The 18463-nt window shown below is 40.1% G+C and overlaps 1 protein-coding gene across 2 annotated transcripts in view; it reads right to left on the reverse strand.

Annotated features, from left to right (window-relative positions):
- MCM6 (minichromosome maintenance complex component 6) overlaps window positions 1–18463 on the reverse strand; it is a 36340-nt gene that overhangs the window by 16573 nt on the left and 1304 nt on the right. The window contains exons 2-10 of one of the 2 annotated variants that reach the window (XM_054477883.2): window positions 15886–16032; window positions 13445–13555; window positions 11825–12074; window positions 9779–9944; window positions 9348–9493; window positions 8217–8367; window positions 5514–5655; window positions 2269–2410; window positions 866–973 (exon numbers count right to left, since the gene is read on the reverse strand). In XM_054477883.2, coding sequence (XP_054333858.1) covers window positions 866–973; window positions 2269–2410; window positions 5514–5655; window positions 8217–8367; window positions 9348–9493; window positions 9779–9944; window positions 11825–12074; window positions 13445–13555; window positions 15886–16032 — 1363 coding nt within the window. The remainder of the gene's footprint in view (window positions 1–865; window positions 974–2268; window positions 2411–5513; window positions 5656–8216; window positions 8368–9347; window positions 9494–9778; window positions 9945–11824; window positions 12075–13444; window positions 13556–15885; window positions 16033–18463) is intronic. The other variant, XM_063647424.1, reaches the window with a different exon arrangement.

Consider the following 18463-nt stretch of genomic DNA (forward strand, 5'->3'; position numbering starts at 1 on the left):
TTGGTGGTATGACGTGCACACCGTTGAAGACATCAATTTGTTAGAAATTTCTCTTATAGCCAAATATAAGAGGATGTTGCATTCAAGGATGCTTACTACAATTTTGTTTGTAATACAAAACACTGAAAATGAACCAAATGTCACTCAACAGGAGTCTAAAGAATCAAGCTGTGGTATACACAATCGAATACGGGAAAGTAATAAAAAACCAAAGTTGATCTAATATGTGCTGGTAAAAGATTGCCAAAATAAAATTATGAAGTTAAACCAGCAGGAATGAAACTGTCGATATTATGCTTATTTATGTACAAAATATTCCTAAAAGGGGCACAAACTCAACAGATGCCTTTTTTTCTTCCTCCTAAAATTCCTTTTTATCCATTAGATACCTCTAAGTATCTACTGTTGCTGGGAGTTGCAGGGAAAGAATTCTTTTCAATTTACAATTGTGTACTGCTTAAAAGCTACTTGAATCTGTAGCTTTTAAAGTTTAGATTCTCCCTAGTGTTGGTTATACTGTCATACTTATTTTCATTTAAATAATCTGTTAATATAAATAAATATATACATATATAATCAATCTGTTGATCTTTGGTTATTTTTGTTACAATTGGAGCACGCTTTATCAAAGAAAATAGAAGATTTGTTCATGGACATTTTCCTCTATTATCACAGCAATACATTTACACAGTACTCTAAACAACATTTATAGTTTGAATAAATAATTCTCAGGGCTGTATTTTCCATTTTAATGAACAGCATTACACATTGAAGTAATGAATTTTATCCAGGTGAACTTCTCTAGTACTACATTAATCAACAAGGCTATGGACGATGCAGCAGAACAGAAGTAGATAATACATACCTTCACTCCTGCTTTAGTGATGGATATGGTCTGCTGTTCCATAGCTTCATGAATAGCAACTTGATCCCGCACGTCCATTTTATCAAATTCATCAATACAACACACACCCTATAACCAAACAAATCAAGCCTAAGAAGCTGTCTTTCAAGCTGGATGCATGGCTCACACCTGTAATCCCAGCACTTTGGGAGGCCAAGGCAGGAAGAATGCTTCATTAAGGCCAGGCATTTGAGGTTACAGTGAGCTATGATTGCCACTGTACTCCAGGTTGGGTGACAGAGTGAGACCCTGTCTCTTAAAAAACAACAACGGCCGGGTGTGGGGGCTCACACCTGTAATCCCAGCACCTTGGAAGGCTGAGGTGGGCTGATCATGAGGTCAGGAGTACGAGACCAGCCTGGCCAACATGGTGAAACCCCGCCTCTACTGAAAATACAAAAATTAGCCAGGTGTGGTGGCGTGCACCTGTAATCCCAGCTACTCGGGAGGCTGAGGCAGGAAAATTGCTTGAACCTGGGAGGCAGAGGTTGTAGTGAGCCAAGATTGCACCATTGCGCTCCAGCCTGGGCGACAGAGCAAGACTTCATCGCAAAAAACAAGAACAACAGTCTTTCAGAGGGAACATTACAAGTAAACTCACAAAGTCTGCTACCACAGGGACTCTTCTATTCTCCAAACAAGTAGAAGATAGGTAAGTGAAGATTCTTAACTCCCTTTTCTAAGGAAGATAATTCAACAGATCCTAAAGCTAGAAAGAACCATACAATTGACTTAAAACTAATTGCACAACTAAAAATATACACTTACTGTACTTGTACTCAACATCAAAACCTTGTGTCAACTCAGGATTGATTTTATACTTACAACTTATATACACATCTACCGATCTAAACTAGTCACAGCAAACACACGTGCTCAGGACATGCTGATCAACTATCACAATTTTAAATTCTAAATGAAGAAAACTATGAATTATTTACTAAAGAATGCTGGGTTTGTTTTGGTTTTTTTTGAGACAGAGTCTCGCTCTGTCGCCCAGGCTGGAGTGTAGTGGTGCAATCTCGGCTCACTGCAGCCTCCACCTCCTGGGCTCAGTGATCCTCCCACCTCAGCCTCTTGAGTAGCAGGGACCACAGGCACCCGCCACCACGCCCGGCTAATTTTTGTATTTTTAGTAGAGAAGATGGGGTTTCGCCATGTTGGCCAGGCTGGTCTCGAACTCCTGACCTCAGGTGATCCACCCACCTCGGCCTCCCAAAGTACTGGGACAAAGGTGTGAGCCACTGCACCCAGCTGAGAATGCTGTTTTTAAGGACATTTTTTTAATGGTAACTTATAGGCCTTTACTGATAGAGTAGGGGTATTCTGACTTCTTTACACTGAAGAGCGTAAAATGTTCTTACATTATCAGCCAACATCAAAGCTCCAGCCTCAATGACAAACTCATGAGATTCTTCATCTCTCACAACAGCTGCTGTTAAGCCAGCAGCACTGGACGCTTTGCCACTGGTGTAGACAGCTCTGGGGCTGAACTCCTCCACGTGCCTGTTCAAGGTTATCATATAAAGACTCATTAATATGTGACTGTACAGCACCCTTCCCAGGAAAACCAGCAGAAGAGTTTAAATTACTGAAAGAACATTTGAGAGCTTAAGCTTAAGCAATTCATAAAGACACATGCCACAGACTAAATGGGAAGGTTTATCTCCCTCGGCTTTTGTTTTCTTTTTTTTTTTTTTGAGATGGAGTCTCGCTCTGTCACCAGACTGGAGTGCACTGTCACAATCTCAGCTCACTGCAACCTCCACCTCCTAGGTTCAGGCGATTCTCATGCCTCAGCCTCCCGAGTAGCTAGGATTACAGGCGTGCGCCATCATGCCTGGCTAATTTTTGTATTTTCAGAGTTAATACCTGATAAAAATATCAATTTTTTAAAAAATTGAGACAGAGTCTTACTGTATCGCCCAGGCTGGAGTGCAGTGGTGTGATTTCAGCTCACGGCAACCTTTGACACCTGGGTTCAAATAATTCTCCTGCCTCAGCCTCCCGAGTAGCTGGGATTACAGGTGTGCGCCACTGTGCCTGGCTAATTTTTGTATTTTTAGTAGAGATGGGGTTTCACCATGTTGGCCAGGCGGTCTCGAACTCCTGACCTCAGGTGATCTCGTACTCCTGACCTCAGGTGATCGGCCTACTTTGGCCTCCCAAAGTGCTGGGATTATAGGTGTGAGCCACCACACCTAGCCTAAAACATCAATTTTATTTATTTATTTTTAAATTTTATTTATTTATTTAGACAAAGTCTTGCTCTGTCGCCCAGGCTGGAGTGCAGTGGCTTGATCTCGGCTCACTCCAAGCTCCGCCTCCCGGGTTCATGCCATTCTCCTGCCTCAGCTTCCCGAGTAGCTGGGGCTACAGGCGCTCGCCACCACACCCGGCCAATTTTTTTTGTATTTTTAGTAGAGATGGGGTTTCACTGTGTTAGCCAGGACGGTCTCGATCTCCTGACCTCGTGATCCACCCACCTCGGCTTCCCAAAGTGCTGGGATTACAGGCATGAGCCACTGCGCCTGGCTAAAACATCAATTTTAAAAGAAGTCTTTAATAGTAATAAATAGCAACAATCATCTATCAGAAGGCCTTGCAATTAAAAATAAAACGAAACAAAACTAGATATGGGGGTTATTCCAGAAATGCAAGATTGGTTTAACATCTGAAAATCAATCAATATGCTAAATTAATAAAAGAACTACATGACCACCTAAATAGATGTAGAAAAAGCATTTGACAAAATCCAACACCTTTTCATTACAAAAACCAAACAAACTAGGAATAGAGGAGGTTTTCCTAAGTCTAATAAAGGGTTTTTTCTTTAACCTGACAAAGGGCATCTATGAAAACCCACAGAAAACATCAAACTTAAAGGTGAAAGGCTGAATGTTTTGCCCCTAAGATCAGGAATAAGACATGGATGTCTGCTCTTGCCACTTCTATTCAACATTATACTGATGGCTCTAATCAAGGGCAATTAGGCAAGAAAAAAAGGCAGCCAGATTGGATACTCCGACTATCATTATATACAGATTTTATACATAGAAAATGCTATGGAATTCACTAAGACTGTCACATACCACATGATACCGTTACCAGAGGCAACATTGTAGTACATCTTTTTTTGGAGGGGACAGAGAATGACAAGAAAAAAAAAAAAAAGAATCCTTTGTAACACAGGACTACCATCTTAAAATCTAAAACTGTTTGTGATACGTTCAAAAGAAATATTTAATCATAAAACTCCAAACCAACTAAAAATGTTCAATATTCTAAAATGGTACTATGTTACAAATTTCCAAAACAAAGAAAAGGCAGCTTGATGTAGTATGAAGTACATGTTTTGCAGGCAACCGTATCTGAATTTTAATATTCATGGCTCAGTGTCACCTTTCACCTACAAGAAAGTGGGCAAATTTCTTGCAGGCTTGGAGACGTTTTGACTCCCTGAAAAAAAGGGAATAATACACATGCCTGTCTGGGTGCTGCTAGAGTAAGACATAACACATATACAGCACCGAGAACATGGTAGGTGCTCAGAAACTTGTTGCTTTTATTTTGGGCCCTAAGTTTCTTAAAAGTTTGAAAGTAACCAATATTTATTATAGCTTCTAAGAACAGTCAAAAATGGTGTTCACACTGACAAAGTTAACATAAAATATGTCATAGCATTCCCTTTGGAAAGTACATCCTATTTTATTTTTATTTTTATTTTTTTGAGACGGAGTCTCGCTCTGTTGCCCAGGCTGGAGTGCAGTGGCACAATCTCGGCTCACCGCATGCTCCGCCTCCCGGGTTCACGCCATTCTCCTGCCTCAGCCTCTCGAGTAGCTGGGACTACAGGTGCCCGCCACCACGCCCAGCTAATTTTTTGTATTTTTAGTAGAGACAGGGTTTCACCGTGTTAGCCAGGATGGTCTCGATCTCCTGACCTCGTGATCCGCCCGCCTCGGCCTCCCAAAGTGCTGGGATTACAGGCATGAGCCATGGCGCCCGGCCAGTACATCTTATTTTAAAACCTTACAAATGTTTGTATTCTTAGTCTCAACAATTCTGTATCTAGCAATTTACCCAGAGGAAACAAACAAAAAATGTATATAACATTATGATGTTCACTGCATCTATATTGGTAATTATTATAATAAACTATCCTGTTAAATTTAACAGGGCTAAGAAAATGATTTTGTAAGTTATAGTATACCAACAAAAAAAGACAATTGTGAAAATGACAAACTCATGAGATTTTTCCATGCGAAAAGAAACATGGAAAAAATGTTTACGGAAAATTGAAATTACAAGTATGTATAATATGATTTACAATAATGAAAATACGTAATTCATATATTCAAATACTTTTATACAAAGATATTATACAAAGACTAAAGAGTTCAATGTGAGATTGGTATTACAGGCAATTTTTCCCTAGTCTAAAAAATTGTACAATGTTGCCATATCTTTAATCTATGAGAATTATATATTCAACATAGTCATAATTTACACTCCTAGTAAGGCCATACTGACTGCATTCTTGGTAGCACAGCCAGTCTGGGAACTATGTACACTTTTCCCTGCTACACTGTATCAGGCAAATGCTTACTTGAGAAATTGGCTCTTAGCTGTACTTGGGTCACCAACAATGCAAACATTTATGTCCCCTCGAAGAGAGGTCCCTTCTCCTGTTGTCTTTGGAACACCACCAAAGAGCATCAGCAGGACACCCCGTTTTACTTCATCATTGCCTGAAATGAAAAGAAGCTACAGATGAAAAACTAATTTTTCAACATGAAGTTAAACACTTTCAGAGGAAACAGTAAAGGCATGTTTACCAACCAAAAGGCAGAGTCAGCTAAAGCAAAGCATAAAACTGGAGTAATAACACCTGGCTTCCGATCTTGGTTCTTGTTCTGTGGACTCAGTCACCTAAACCACTGTTCCAGTGTTTTCTCCTACACCACAGATGTCACCGTGCCAGTGCTCACCATCCTAAGAGCCTTTATGTGTCCATGAGTCCTACTTCCTACACAAAACCTTACCCAGTGCCTTAGCCCTCAAAGATCTCTCCTGATAAATGAACTATGTCCACCAAGGCCTACCACATTTGCTAGTCCTTTTTAATGCCAGTTCTTATAGTTCTGTCAAGAGTTTGAGGAAATGGTTCATAACACTTTTCTATCACCTACAGTGACCAGCACTGAATAAATATATGTTAACTGAATTCATGTGGATTAAATAAAATGCTGAATGCAATTTACAGCTGCTTAGTTCATAAATCCAATAAGAAGGAAAAATTTTTTTTTTTTTTTTTTTTTGAGACGGAGTCTCGCTCTGTTGCCCAGGCTGGAGTGCAGTGGCGCGATCTCGGCTCACTGCAACCTCCGCCTCCCGGGTTCAAGCAATTCTCCTGCCTAAGCCTCCTGATCAGCTGGGATTACAGGCGAGCACCACTACGCCCAGCTAATTTTTATATTTTTAGTAGAGATGGGGTTTCACCATGTTGTCCAGGCTGTTCTTGAACTCCTGACCTCGTGATTCACCCGCCTCAGCCTCCCAAAGTGCTGGGATTACAGGCGTGAGCCACTGCGCCCGGCCAGGAAAAACAATTTTCTTAAAAAAGAACACTGCTATTAAAAGAAACATTTTTCTGTGGAATTATCGACTCTCTGAACTCCATCAACAAAGTGCTATGCAAATTTACACAAGGCATTACTTAAAGCAGAAAATTAGGCTGGGTGTGGTGGCTTACGCCTGCAATCCGAGCACTTTGGAAGGCCAAGGAGGGAGGACTGCTTGAGCCCAGAGGTTTGAGACCAGCCCAGTCAACATGGTGAAACCCCATCTCTAAAAAAAAAAAATTTTTTTTAATTAGCTGGGCATGGTGGCAGGCACCTGTAGTCCCAGCTAATTTCGGGGCTGTGGTGGGGAATCGTTTAAGCCCAGGAGGTTGCGGCTGTAGTAGGCCATGTTTGCTGTCACTGCACTCCAGCCTGGCCAAGAGTGAGACCCTAACAAAACAAAACAAAACAAAAGCAAAACAGGTAGAAAACTAAAAATCCATTCCACAAACAAAACTTCTTTGACTTATATTTACATAGAAAAAAAGGGCCGGACGCAGTGGCTCATGCCTGTAATCCCAGCACTTTGGGAGGCCAAGGTGGACGGATCACTTGAGGTCAGGGGTTCAAGACCAGCCCGGCCAACATGGCGAAACCCCATCTCTACTAAAAATACAAAAATTAGCCGAGTGTTGTGGGGCAATCCTGCAATCCCAGCTACTCGTGAGGCTGAGGCAGGAGAATCGCTTGAACCCGGGAGGCAGAGGTTGCAGTGAGCTGAGATCATACCACTGCACTCCAGCCTGGGCGACAGAGCAAGACTCTGTCTCAAAATAAAATAGAATAAAAAAAGATTTAAAAAGGTTGAGTTCTTACCATAATCCCAATTGAGTATGGAAGACAAGGATGGAAGAGTTCCAAGATAAAGCATCAGGCCTAAAATTTTAGTCATAGCCTTCAAAACACAGCTAGCAACCAAGAGTCAGGAAAATGTGAAAGAAACTGCCAAAGGTATAGACAGAACAAGTAACCAATCATAAACACTCCATTTCGGTAAATAAAAAGACAAACAAGAGCCAAGTGTGGTGACCTACACCTGTAATCCCAGCTACTGGGGAGGCTGGAGGTAGGGTTGCTTTAGCCCAGGAGGGAGTGCTTCAGCCTAAACATAGCAAAACCCTGTCTCTAAAACACACACACACACACACACCCCCCCCAACCACAACAAGGCCAGGAGACTACAACCACAACAAGGCCAGGAGACTAGTCTAGCATATAGAAACACACTTAAGTGCAGTTCTGTCATAAGGCCAGGAAATAAGATGACAAAATAACTTTTCCTTAAAAAAGAAAAATTGTGATAAAAATACATAATAAAACGTATCATTTTAACCATTTTTCAGTGTATACTTCAGTGGCAGTTAAGTACATTATGTTGTATAACTGTCACCACTATCCCTTTCCAGAACTTTGTCATCATCCCAAATAGCAACTTTATCCATTAAATAACTCATTTCTCCCATTCCCCCAGCCACTGATAACCTCTATCCTACCGTGTCTCTATGAATTTGCACGTTACAGGTACCTCGTATAAGTGAAATCATGTACCTGTCCTTTTGTAAATGACCTCTTTTAGACCCACTAAAAACTTTCACAGTCTGATTTATGTGCTTTCAGAAATCACTTGTGGCTGTTTATAATCGTTATTTTCATTTCAAGTTTATGGTACAAATGGATGGAATTCTTACCATGTATAGTAGGGAACAGGCTGGTACAAAGATTGTGGTATAGATTTTTATCTTGACTCATCTCAAACACTTTCTCCCATTCTTTCACAGTCATTTGGTTCTTAATGCTCTCAGCTGTCTGTTCCTCATCTCTGAGCTCTTTCCCCCCAAACTAACGGTAGAGAACAGAGGAAGAATCATTAGTATAGAAGCAGTCAAAAGAGCATAAAGGAGAAGAAACTTCATTACGAACACAACATAGCGTGGGAAGTCAACCTCACAATTTATTGACTGTAAAGGTTTAAAAAAAAAAAAGAAACAAAACAATTCCCCAAACCAGTAAGCCCTCAGTTAACAAAGACACTTAAGGGTATGTCATTCGTCCAGTGAGTTAAATAGAAAAAAAGCTACCTGAATGCTCAAGAGATAAGCCATAGCAGAATGTTAATCACTGATATAAAGATGCAAATAAAATAAAAGAATATTATGTTCACTCCCCTTTTCCAATACTGAACTATTTTCCAAACTCCCATTTATGACACAGAATCAAGTTAACTGAACAATACTGCCAGGGGTTCATCATTCTCAGAAGTTTACTTCCCAGATTACTAATCTTTTTATTTATATTTCCTCCAGAAGAATAACAGAGGAACTGTGAAACTTTAAAACAAAAAACAGCGTGGATAATTTGTACCACCGCACTTAAAAGCATTGAGATTTTATGTAAGACATCAAATAAGACTTTTTTTCAAGATCAGAAAGACAAATATCAAAAGATCTGGTTTTAAAACTCATCAAATCTTAACCCCATCCCGTGCTCTTAACATTGATGAGACAGCCCAGATGTTTCAGAATCCTATCACTTTGTGGCAGCCTCAGGGTAGGTGTTTCTTAAGCTGTCACTCTACTAAGACTCACTGTTGGCCTGCCTGGCCAACAGAGCAAGACCTCATCTCTAAAAAAATTTTTTAAATTAGCTGGGTGCAGTGAATCACACCTATAATCCCAGCTACTCAGGAGGTTGAGACGGTAGGATCACTTGAGCCCAGAAAGTGGAGGCTACCGTGAGCCATGACTTTGCCATTGCACTCCAGCCTAGGTGACAGAGAGAGACTGTTTCAAAAACAAACAAAAACCCCCAAAACGACTGACCCTTGGGTTGGTTGGCGCAACACAGCAGGCAAGAAAGACCAGCCTGTAAGAAAGGTCCCTAACACCAAGGGCTCGGAGTCCTCGAATGCCTTCTGTCTCATATCCATCAACACCACTGACACGGGAATTAGTTTCTGCACGTGCTCCTGAAACAGAATGATAGGTTGTTTCACAACTTAAATATTAAAGGTGCTGAACATCAAAATTGCTCAAATAAATGAAAGCTATAAATCCAAAGACTTCACTTAAGCCTTGAACACTTTCAGAATAGCACCATTTGTGGCAAAACCAATTTGTTTTTATTCTCATCACACTTCCTTGCTCAGCTTCTGATTGGTAGCCAAAAAGAAGACAATGAAGATGTGGGAAGCTAGATACTTTGCAGTTTAGGTAACTTAGAACTTGTTAAATTTGAGCCACAGATTACTGACCTGGTGTGCTAAGCTTGGAGACATCAGGCACAACAATCAGTGTCCCTGTAAAGTCACACTTGTCACCAGCTTGAGCTGATTCCACAGCTTCAGCCCTCAAAATTACTTCTAAACTGCGGGGGATACTCCCTCGAGGAAGCTCAGCTTGGGTCTCTTGAATACGAACCTGTAATACAGACAACCAACCAACCAAGAATGAGAAGCGATCCCTTTCAGATGCCATACAATCTAAATTAAATACCACAAATACTGACATATTCTAGACTATCTGACCCATTAGCAGACTTTTCACATGTACCAACATTTATCCTAAAAATTATCTACTCTAGAACTCCTTTTAGTCAAATAGTTCAATTTGGCAAGAGATTACATCTATTTAAAAACTTCATGCTGATTCAAGCAGCAGAGAAAATAAAACTTCACTTTTACTCTCATTAAAAAATAATTTTTTTCTTTGTTCAAAATGACTCCAAATATCTGTTCTATGTTCCATCTTCTCCTAAGCTTTAATTTTACAGAAAATTTCAAATACACCTTTTATACCCTCCACTTCAACACAACTGCTATTATTTATAGATACGTTTTTTCTTTTTTACTATATATTTGAACACAGTTGTAAACATCAAGAAACTTCACACCTAAATATTTTAGCATTCATCTCTAAGAATAAAGACAATCTTCTGTTACAATACCATTATCACAACCAAGATAATTAAACAATATTTAATTTCATAAAATTACATATATTCTATTATCTAGTCTGTCTTCAAATGTCTTGTCAAGATTGTCCTTTATACAGTTGTGTTTTCCCCCCCAAACTAAGACCCAATCTAGACTCACACTTTGTAAGATAAGGCATCTCCTACCCAAAGCTGTTGGTAGAATACGTGCATCTTATAAGCTACCAGGTTAATGTAACAAAGCTAAATAAGGAGAATGATTATCAGAGCAATATAAATAATATTAAATTCATCTGATAATAATTATTCCATACTTGAGCTGCTTCAACTTTTCTTTCCTTTTTGTATGTCCCATAAAATTAAGTCCTGCTGAAATCTGAGGGTCCCCTTCATTCTTACTACTGCCATCTATCACCTCTTGCCCAGGTAACTGAAATTGCCTACTACCCTCTGTTAAGCCTATCATGGACTTATTTAGTTTCCTTTAAAAAAAAAAAACACACAGGCCGGGTGCAGTGGCTCACGCCTGTAATCCCAGCACTTTGGGAGGCCGAGGCAGGCGGATCATGAAGTCAGGAGATCGAGACCATCCTGGGTTAACACGGTGAAACCCCGTCTCTACTAAAAATACAAAAAATTAGCCGGGCATGGTGGTGGGCACCTGTAGTCCCAGGTACTCAGGAGGCTGAGGCAGGAGACTGGCGCGAACCCGGGAGGCGGAGCTTGCAGTGAGTGGAAATCACGCCACTGCACTCCAGCCTGGGTGACAGAGAGAGACTCTGTCTCAAAAAAACAAAAAAACAAAACAAACACACACCCACACACACAAACTACCTTCCCACTATATTCCCACTGCTTATTAAGATAGGCTCAAACTCCTCGGCCTAAGATTTAGGGATCCAAGTACCTCCAGGTCTCACATCAAATCATCTCTCAGATGATCTCCAATTTGGCTCCTTTACTTCAATCATGATACTCCTCATTGCTTCCAAGCTAGCCTGTCCTATTCATGCTTTCCTTTCTATGCAGCAAATGGAAATCTTACACTAACAAGTTGCTATTTCTTTAAGTTTTCTTAACTCCAGTTCATAATAACAACCACCACCACCTAGTTACCATTTATTCTTTGACAAATACATCTTGTCAGTCTTAAGGAACTTCCAAGTTATTGAAAGTTAAAACAAATGTATATACTAACAATTACAATTTACATGAACAGTTTTGGGCTTAACTTTGTAGTCATTTTGATGATGCTTAACTTATATAAAAATTGAGTTGAACATTATCTAAATAAGCTATTGCAAGGGCCTAGAAGTGAATTATTATCATAGATGGACTCTGATCTAAACAGATGTTAAATAAATACCTTTTGAAAATCAACAAATCTTGATTTATTTGTATCCAGTAAGAATCTCCTCCTGTTGGCACAAACTGGATTTCGGCAGATGTTTGGCTGTGTGTATTTGAACTGCTGTTCTACATCCCTGATCACTGTCTGACAGTCCAAGCACAGAAAAGTTCCACTCACAAGCTCTGGGTGAACTGGGTGAGTCCGCACCACCTGCCCACTGATGCGAGTGAGCAAACCAATTCTGGATGAGGTGAGCTCTCGAATCCTGTTTAAAGACAAATGTCCCATTAGTAAACATTCATATCTTAACTAAGAATCTTTCCATTTTAGTGAGAGGGTATTCAAAGATAATTTATGTTTTAAAAAAAAATTCAAGAGACAAGGGATTCTTTGGACTTTCCTATAAGAATAATTTAGTCAACGTGCCCATTCCTAAATTATATGATGTATATGTATCCAGAACAAAATATATAAATGAATAAACTAAAGGATGCCAAAAAAATGAAAATTAAAATTATAAAACAGAACGGGCTGAGCCGCTTGTAATCCCAGCACTTCGGGAGACCAAGGCGGGCGGATCATGAGGTCAAGAGATCAAGACCATCCTGGCCAACATGGTGAAACCCCATCTCTACTAAAAATACAAAAACTAGCCAGTCGAGGTGGCAGGTGCCTGTAATCCCAGCTACTCGGGGGGCCGAGGCAGGAGAATTTTGAACCTGGGAGGCGGAGGGTGCAGTGAGCCAAGATCGTGCCACTGCACTCCAGCCTGGGTGACAGAGCAAGACTCTGTCTCAGAAAAAAAAAAAACAGAATGATCCTGTTCTTGTTTTATATGCTTTTTTGCTTACCTGCAATTTCTAAAAAAAGCATGTGTCACATAATAATCCTATCATGAGAAAAAATTTTGTACTCAAAGTTCAGAAACACTTCCTTTACAAACCCATTTTATGTGAAATACTTAAGTAATTTTATAAAGTAATTTCAGTAGTTTAACTTTTCAAAATATCACTTCAATTTTATCCAGTAAATTTATTCTTAAAATAACTGCCAAAGGGGTGTTTGAAAATTATGCATTTAAACCGACAAAAATTTCCAGAGATTCAGGAATTTCTAGAATTTTATATTTTCTCCCTTGATCAATTTTCTCCCAAATCTCCCTAAAAGGTGCCCTCAAATGTAATAATCCTAAAAATTTGCTTCACTCCCTTTACATCTAATCCTATCTCCATAGGAAAATACATTTCTCCAAAACTAAACTTTCTGGATAACTGGGTATAACTCCTACAAAAGTCAACCTTCTACAAAATCTGAATGCAAACCACTATTTTTTCTTCCTGGTATTTTACAGCATCAATTTTGTAAGTACTTGTTTTATAATTATTGTGATTATCAATTATGAAAAAGTAATTTTACAGCAACAAACCTACTTTTTGCATGATTTAGGTAGAAAACCTAAGCCAAAAGACTTCACAGACAAGGAAACTGAGGCTCAGGGAGGTAAAAGTGATTTGTATAATGTTAAATAGTCAGCTAATAGCAGATCAAGGCAACCTCTCAGGTTTTCTGACTACCAGCTAAGTGGTACCTATACCATTTGGTGAATCCCTTTTTTTCCAGAGAAGGGTTTCTTACTTGTGTCTGGTAGGCAGGTCTTGGAATGCAATATAAAAATCCTTGGCAAGAGGGATCTCTTTACGGTCTTTGACGAATGTTTTCAAGGCCCGACACAGGTAAGGGTAAACTCTGAAAAACAAAAAAGTCAACTGATACCTTAGAGGTTTACCAAGGCCTCCTTCCCTTTACATACCTACCAACAGCCGAGATTAAGGAATTTCATCTGGTTACAACTAAGCCTTAGAACTTAACTGTGCAGGACACTTCTATTATCTAGTCTAGGTTTAGGACCCTCTTTCAGTTCTCTCCTATCCCACCGAAACACTAAATATAAAATGTCACACCATACCTGATTATCATACAGCACATAAATAATCATATAGCACCCACACTGTTGGCCATTCCTCTGTCCAAGATGACTAGCTGAACAATCATCTTGTCAATATTATGCTCAATACTGTGAATTTTCTGTGGGCTGTTTATGACTTAGTAAGTCAGGTGTCAAGTCAGTCTATTTCTTTGGTTTCATTCTGAGACAAAGTCTCTCTCTGTCACCCAGACTGGAGTGCAGTGGCACGATCACAGCTCACTGCAGCCTCAATCTACCTAGGCTCAGGTGATCCTCCCATCTCAGCTTGCTGAGTAGCTGGCACTACAGGCATGCACCACCATGCCCAGCTAATTTTTGTGGGTTTTTTTGTAGAAATGGGATTTCACCATGTTGTCCAGGCTGGTCTCAAACTCCTGAGCTCAAGTGATCTATGCACCTCAGCCTCCCAAAGTGTTAGGATTACAGGTGTGAGCCACATCTGGCTGGTTTGATAAGAAATGGATGAGGACAGGAGAAGTATTTGTGCACTAATGTGAGAACGAATTGGCAAAAATGCTCCATTTGACTGGTGAGAGTGAAGTATGCATGTCCTTTTGATGTAAGTTTCTAATACCTACTCCAGCTTAGTTTGTTTAAGAAGTGGGGTCTGAAAGCCCTCTAAAAAAGGCGCTACTCTCAGGAAAGAGAACTGCTGCCTGGCTTGTGCACGAGGCATGGCACAGCTGCTTCTACCACCAGGCTTGATTGTCTACCTCTCCCTCATTTGTCAGTGCTATAACTTCTACTGCTGCAGGCTTTCATAATAAATCCTGTTGCTTACTTACCCCTCCAATTATTCTTGATCATCAGCTATGACTAGAAACACAGACAAATCCACCATCTCCTAATCTAACAAGAAATGAACAAGACTGTGCCTCCTTATCCCTGGGTTTTCATTTATCTTTCACAACTGTCCACAATTTATTTTAACCTGATTCTATTTCTATAGATTGTCACATTCATCTAATCCTAATATAAAGAAAGTCTTGTGTGCAAAGATGTTTCTTGCTGTATATAACAAGTCAAAACAAAATAAAAGCCTTCTATTAAATATAATGTCTAACCACAGTATTTCTACCAAAAAACCACAATTGGAGCTATTAGTATGATTTTAGGAAATTTTATATGAATTTGAGTAATTTCATACACAGTACACACACAAAGACAAAATGTGACAGAAGACCCTTACAAGACTCTGCACTTGCAGACTTGGAAGGCTCCTGGAACTTTGTTGTAGCAGACCTGCTAATGACGGTGGCGGATTACAAGTGTATAAGCAATTTAATTCTCCTTACTTTTCTCTATTTTCTACAATATATACCTATTACTTTTATAAGCGAAAACAACATTAAACTTTAAGGGAACAAGAAGTACAACAACGTCAATGCTGTAAAGATATCCCCAGTACAAGAAAAGGACCCACACAAACACCTATTCCTGTGGGGAAAAAGGATCAATGGAATGACACAAAAGTAAGTAAGTACAGTTTCCCTCTTGGGAAAACTATATAGAAAGCAAAGATTTTCAACATTTGTATTTGAAAAAAAAAAGTTCAGCTCTGGCTGGGCGCGGTGGCTTACACCTGTAATCCCAGCACTTTGGGAGGCTGAGGCAGGCGGATCACCTGAAGTCAGGAGTTGGAGACCAGCCTGACCAACATGGTGACACCCTGTCTCTACTAAAAAATGTAAATAATTAGCCAGGAGTGATGGCGGGTGCCTGTAATCCCAGCTACTCGGGAGGCTGAGGCAGAAGAATCACTTGAACCCAGGAAGCAGAGGTTGCAGTGAGCCAAGATCGCGCCACTGCATTTCAGCCTGGGTGTGACAGAGCAAGACTCCGTCTCAAAAAAAAAAAAAAACAAAACAAAACCAACAACAACAAAAAAAAGTTCGGCTCTACAAAGGCCTACATGAAGTTCAGAGCAGTACTAAAATGACCACTGGCAGTATCAAAGCGCCTCTTCTCAGTGGGAAATAACTGTGAAAGCTGCCCTTCTGCTACACGAGTGAACACTTACAGTCCAAGAAGAGCTGGCTTCCCGGATTTCAACCCCTATTCAAAGTAAAGAAGATTAATATGCCCATACCTATAGAACTCCTCTTGAATGGTGGTGGAAAGTTGCTGGTTAAATTGTTCCAGGTCCACAAAACTCACAACCAATGTGTTTCTCTCAGGACGAATCAGTTCCTCTGCTAATTGCAAGTATTTAATTTCTCCATCGCTGCTCTGAAACCTGCAGGTACATTCGAGTCAACTAGATTAAGGACACAGGCAGTACAAAGAACCTGAATGATAATTCAGAATATTAGTTAAAGTCCAACAACTAAGCTCAGACAGGCCCATGTTTGGCACTTCTGTAACTTGGGGCAAGTTACTCGTCCCTTCTGATATGGTTTGGCTATGTCCCCACCTAAATCTCGACTTGAATTTCCACATGTTGTGGGAGGGACCTGGTGGGAGTTAATTGAATCATGGGGACAAGCCTTTCCCCTGCTGTTCTCTGATAGTAAGTCTCACGAGATCTGATGGGTTTTAAAAAGAGGAGTTCCTCTGCACAAGCTCTCTTTGCCTGATGCCATCCACGTAAGACATCAGTGACTTGCTCCTCCTTGCCTTCCACCATGATTGTGAGGTTTAACTGCAACTAACAAAAAAACCCAACAAAACAACTAACTCTTCTTTTATTATTGTCATGTATAATTAAGATTGGAAAATGTTAAATCAAGAAATTCAGTCTCAAACCCAATGATTCCATTTCTGTAGGGAATTTGCAAACTAACAAATCAGTCAGGGATTTAAGAAGCAGAATAGAAATAAGAATACATGGAAATGAGGTGTTTCACTGCCCAAGACAGTGAAACATGCACACTAAATAAAGCTGCTGGTATTTTTGCTTCTAAAGCCCAAGCAGGATATCATACAAATTTATTTGTTCCTTTAAACATAATATGCAGATTCGCTTTAAGAAAAAAATCAATTTCTCCTCCAAATACAGCATGTTCTGACTCCTTAAAATATTTGTTAAACAACTACGTGCAAAGCCCTATAACAGAGGTACCTGAGGCTGAAAACGGCAGTGTTGTTCCTGCCCTACGGTTAACTAACACTTTGTCTGTGTCTAGGGAGTTAGACATGTAAACAATGAAGACAGACAAGAAAGATGTTCCTGTTAATGAGAAGAACAAGAAATGTGCTAGGGTAATAGAAACTAATTCTGCCTAACAGAACATCTACAAGAGTCATACATATAAAAGGTGGCGTTGGAATTCAGCTTCTGAAAGAGTTAAAAATTTCAAATGAAAACAGGTGGTGGAGTGACTGACTATAGATGATTGCAAGTATGTGATTAAGTCAGAGAAGGTAGGGGAGAAGTGTGGGTGATGACTGGGGTGTTTTTGTAAGACAAACAGGAAAGAGGAGTGGTGAAGAATTTGAACTTTATTCCACAAGCAATGGTGAATTAAAGTTTATTTTGTGACAGGGAGTTGGCATTTCTTTAAACAAAGTACAGAGATTATTTGTCTCATCATTATCATCTAGCTGCAAAGTCAAGGCACTTAGATTATTTGTTGAAATGAAACATTTATTGAAGAACCTTTGTAATGTGATGTGGTGGGTAGGTGGGGTTGAGGATGGAATTTGAATTCCAGACTAAGTAGCTGAGAGGTAAACGTGTTACACTGCCGGAGATAATGAAAAACAGCACCCTGGGAGCCTAAGGAAGAAAGGATTAGTGCCTCTCAAAAAGGTGTACAAGGTTTCACAAAGGTGTGAGTTTTTAGCTGGGCTTTGAAGGAGGCACTATCAGGCAGACAATAACATTGCCATAGGTAGCGAAATGGAAATTAAATTATGGTTTTAAGTATACCAAAATTTCATAAGACAGCATCATTATTCACAATAGCCAAAAGGTGGAATGAACCCGTGTCCACCGAATGGATAAGCAAAATGCAGTATATATACAGGTTGAGCAGCCCTCATCTGAAAATTTAAAATATGAAATGGTCCAAAATCTGAAACTTTTTGAGTGCTGAGATGATTTTCACTGGAGCATTTCAAATTAGGGATGCAATTGGTTAAGTATAATGTAAATATTCCAAATCTGAAAAAAAAATCCAAGATCCCAAACTCTTCTGGTCCCAAGCGTTTCAGAAAAGGGATACTCAATCTGTACAATGTTATTTAGCCTTCAAAAGTAAGGAAATTCTGACACATGCTACCTCGCAGAGGAACCTTGTAGACATTATGCTACACAAGCCAGACACAAAAGGACAAGTACTATACGCTTCCACTTATATGAGGTACCTAGAGTGGTCAAACTCATAATGAAAAGCAGAGTGGTGGGTGACGGTGGCTGAGGGAGAGGGTAACGGAGGAGAGTTCGCGTTTAATGGGCACAGAATGTCAGTTTGGAAGATGAAAAGAGTTTGGAGCCGGACACGGTGGCTCACGCCTGTAATCCTAACACTTTGGGAAGCCCAGGCGGGTGGATCACCTGAGGTCAGGAGTTCAAGACCAGCCTGACCAACATGGAGAAACCCCATCTCTACTAAAATACCAAATTAGCCGGGCGTGGTGGCGCATCCCTGTAATTCCAGCTAGTAGGGAGGCTGAGGCAGGAGAATAGCTTGAACCCGGGAGGCGGAGGTTGCGGTGAGCTGAGA

Source organism: Pongo pygmaeus, chromosome 11 (genome assembly GCF_028885625.2).
Source record: "Pongo pygmaeus isolate AG05252 chromosome 11, NHGRI_mPonPyg2-v2.0_pri, whole genome shotgun sequence".
Taxonomy (NCBI): domain Eukaryota; kingdom Metazoa; phylum Chordata; class Mammalia; order Primates; family Hominidae; genus Pongo; species Pongo pygmaeus.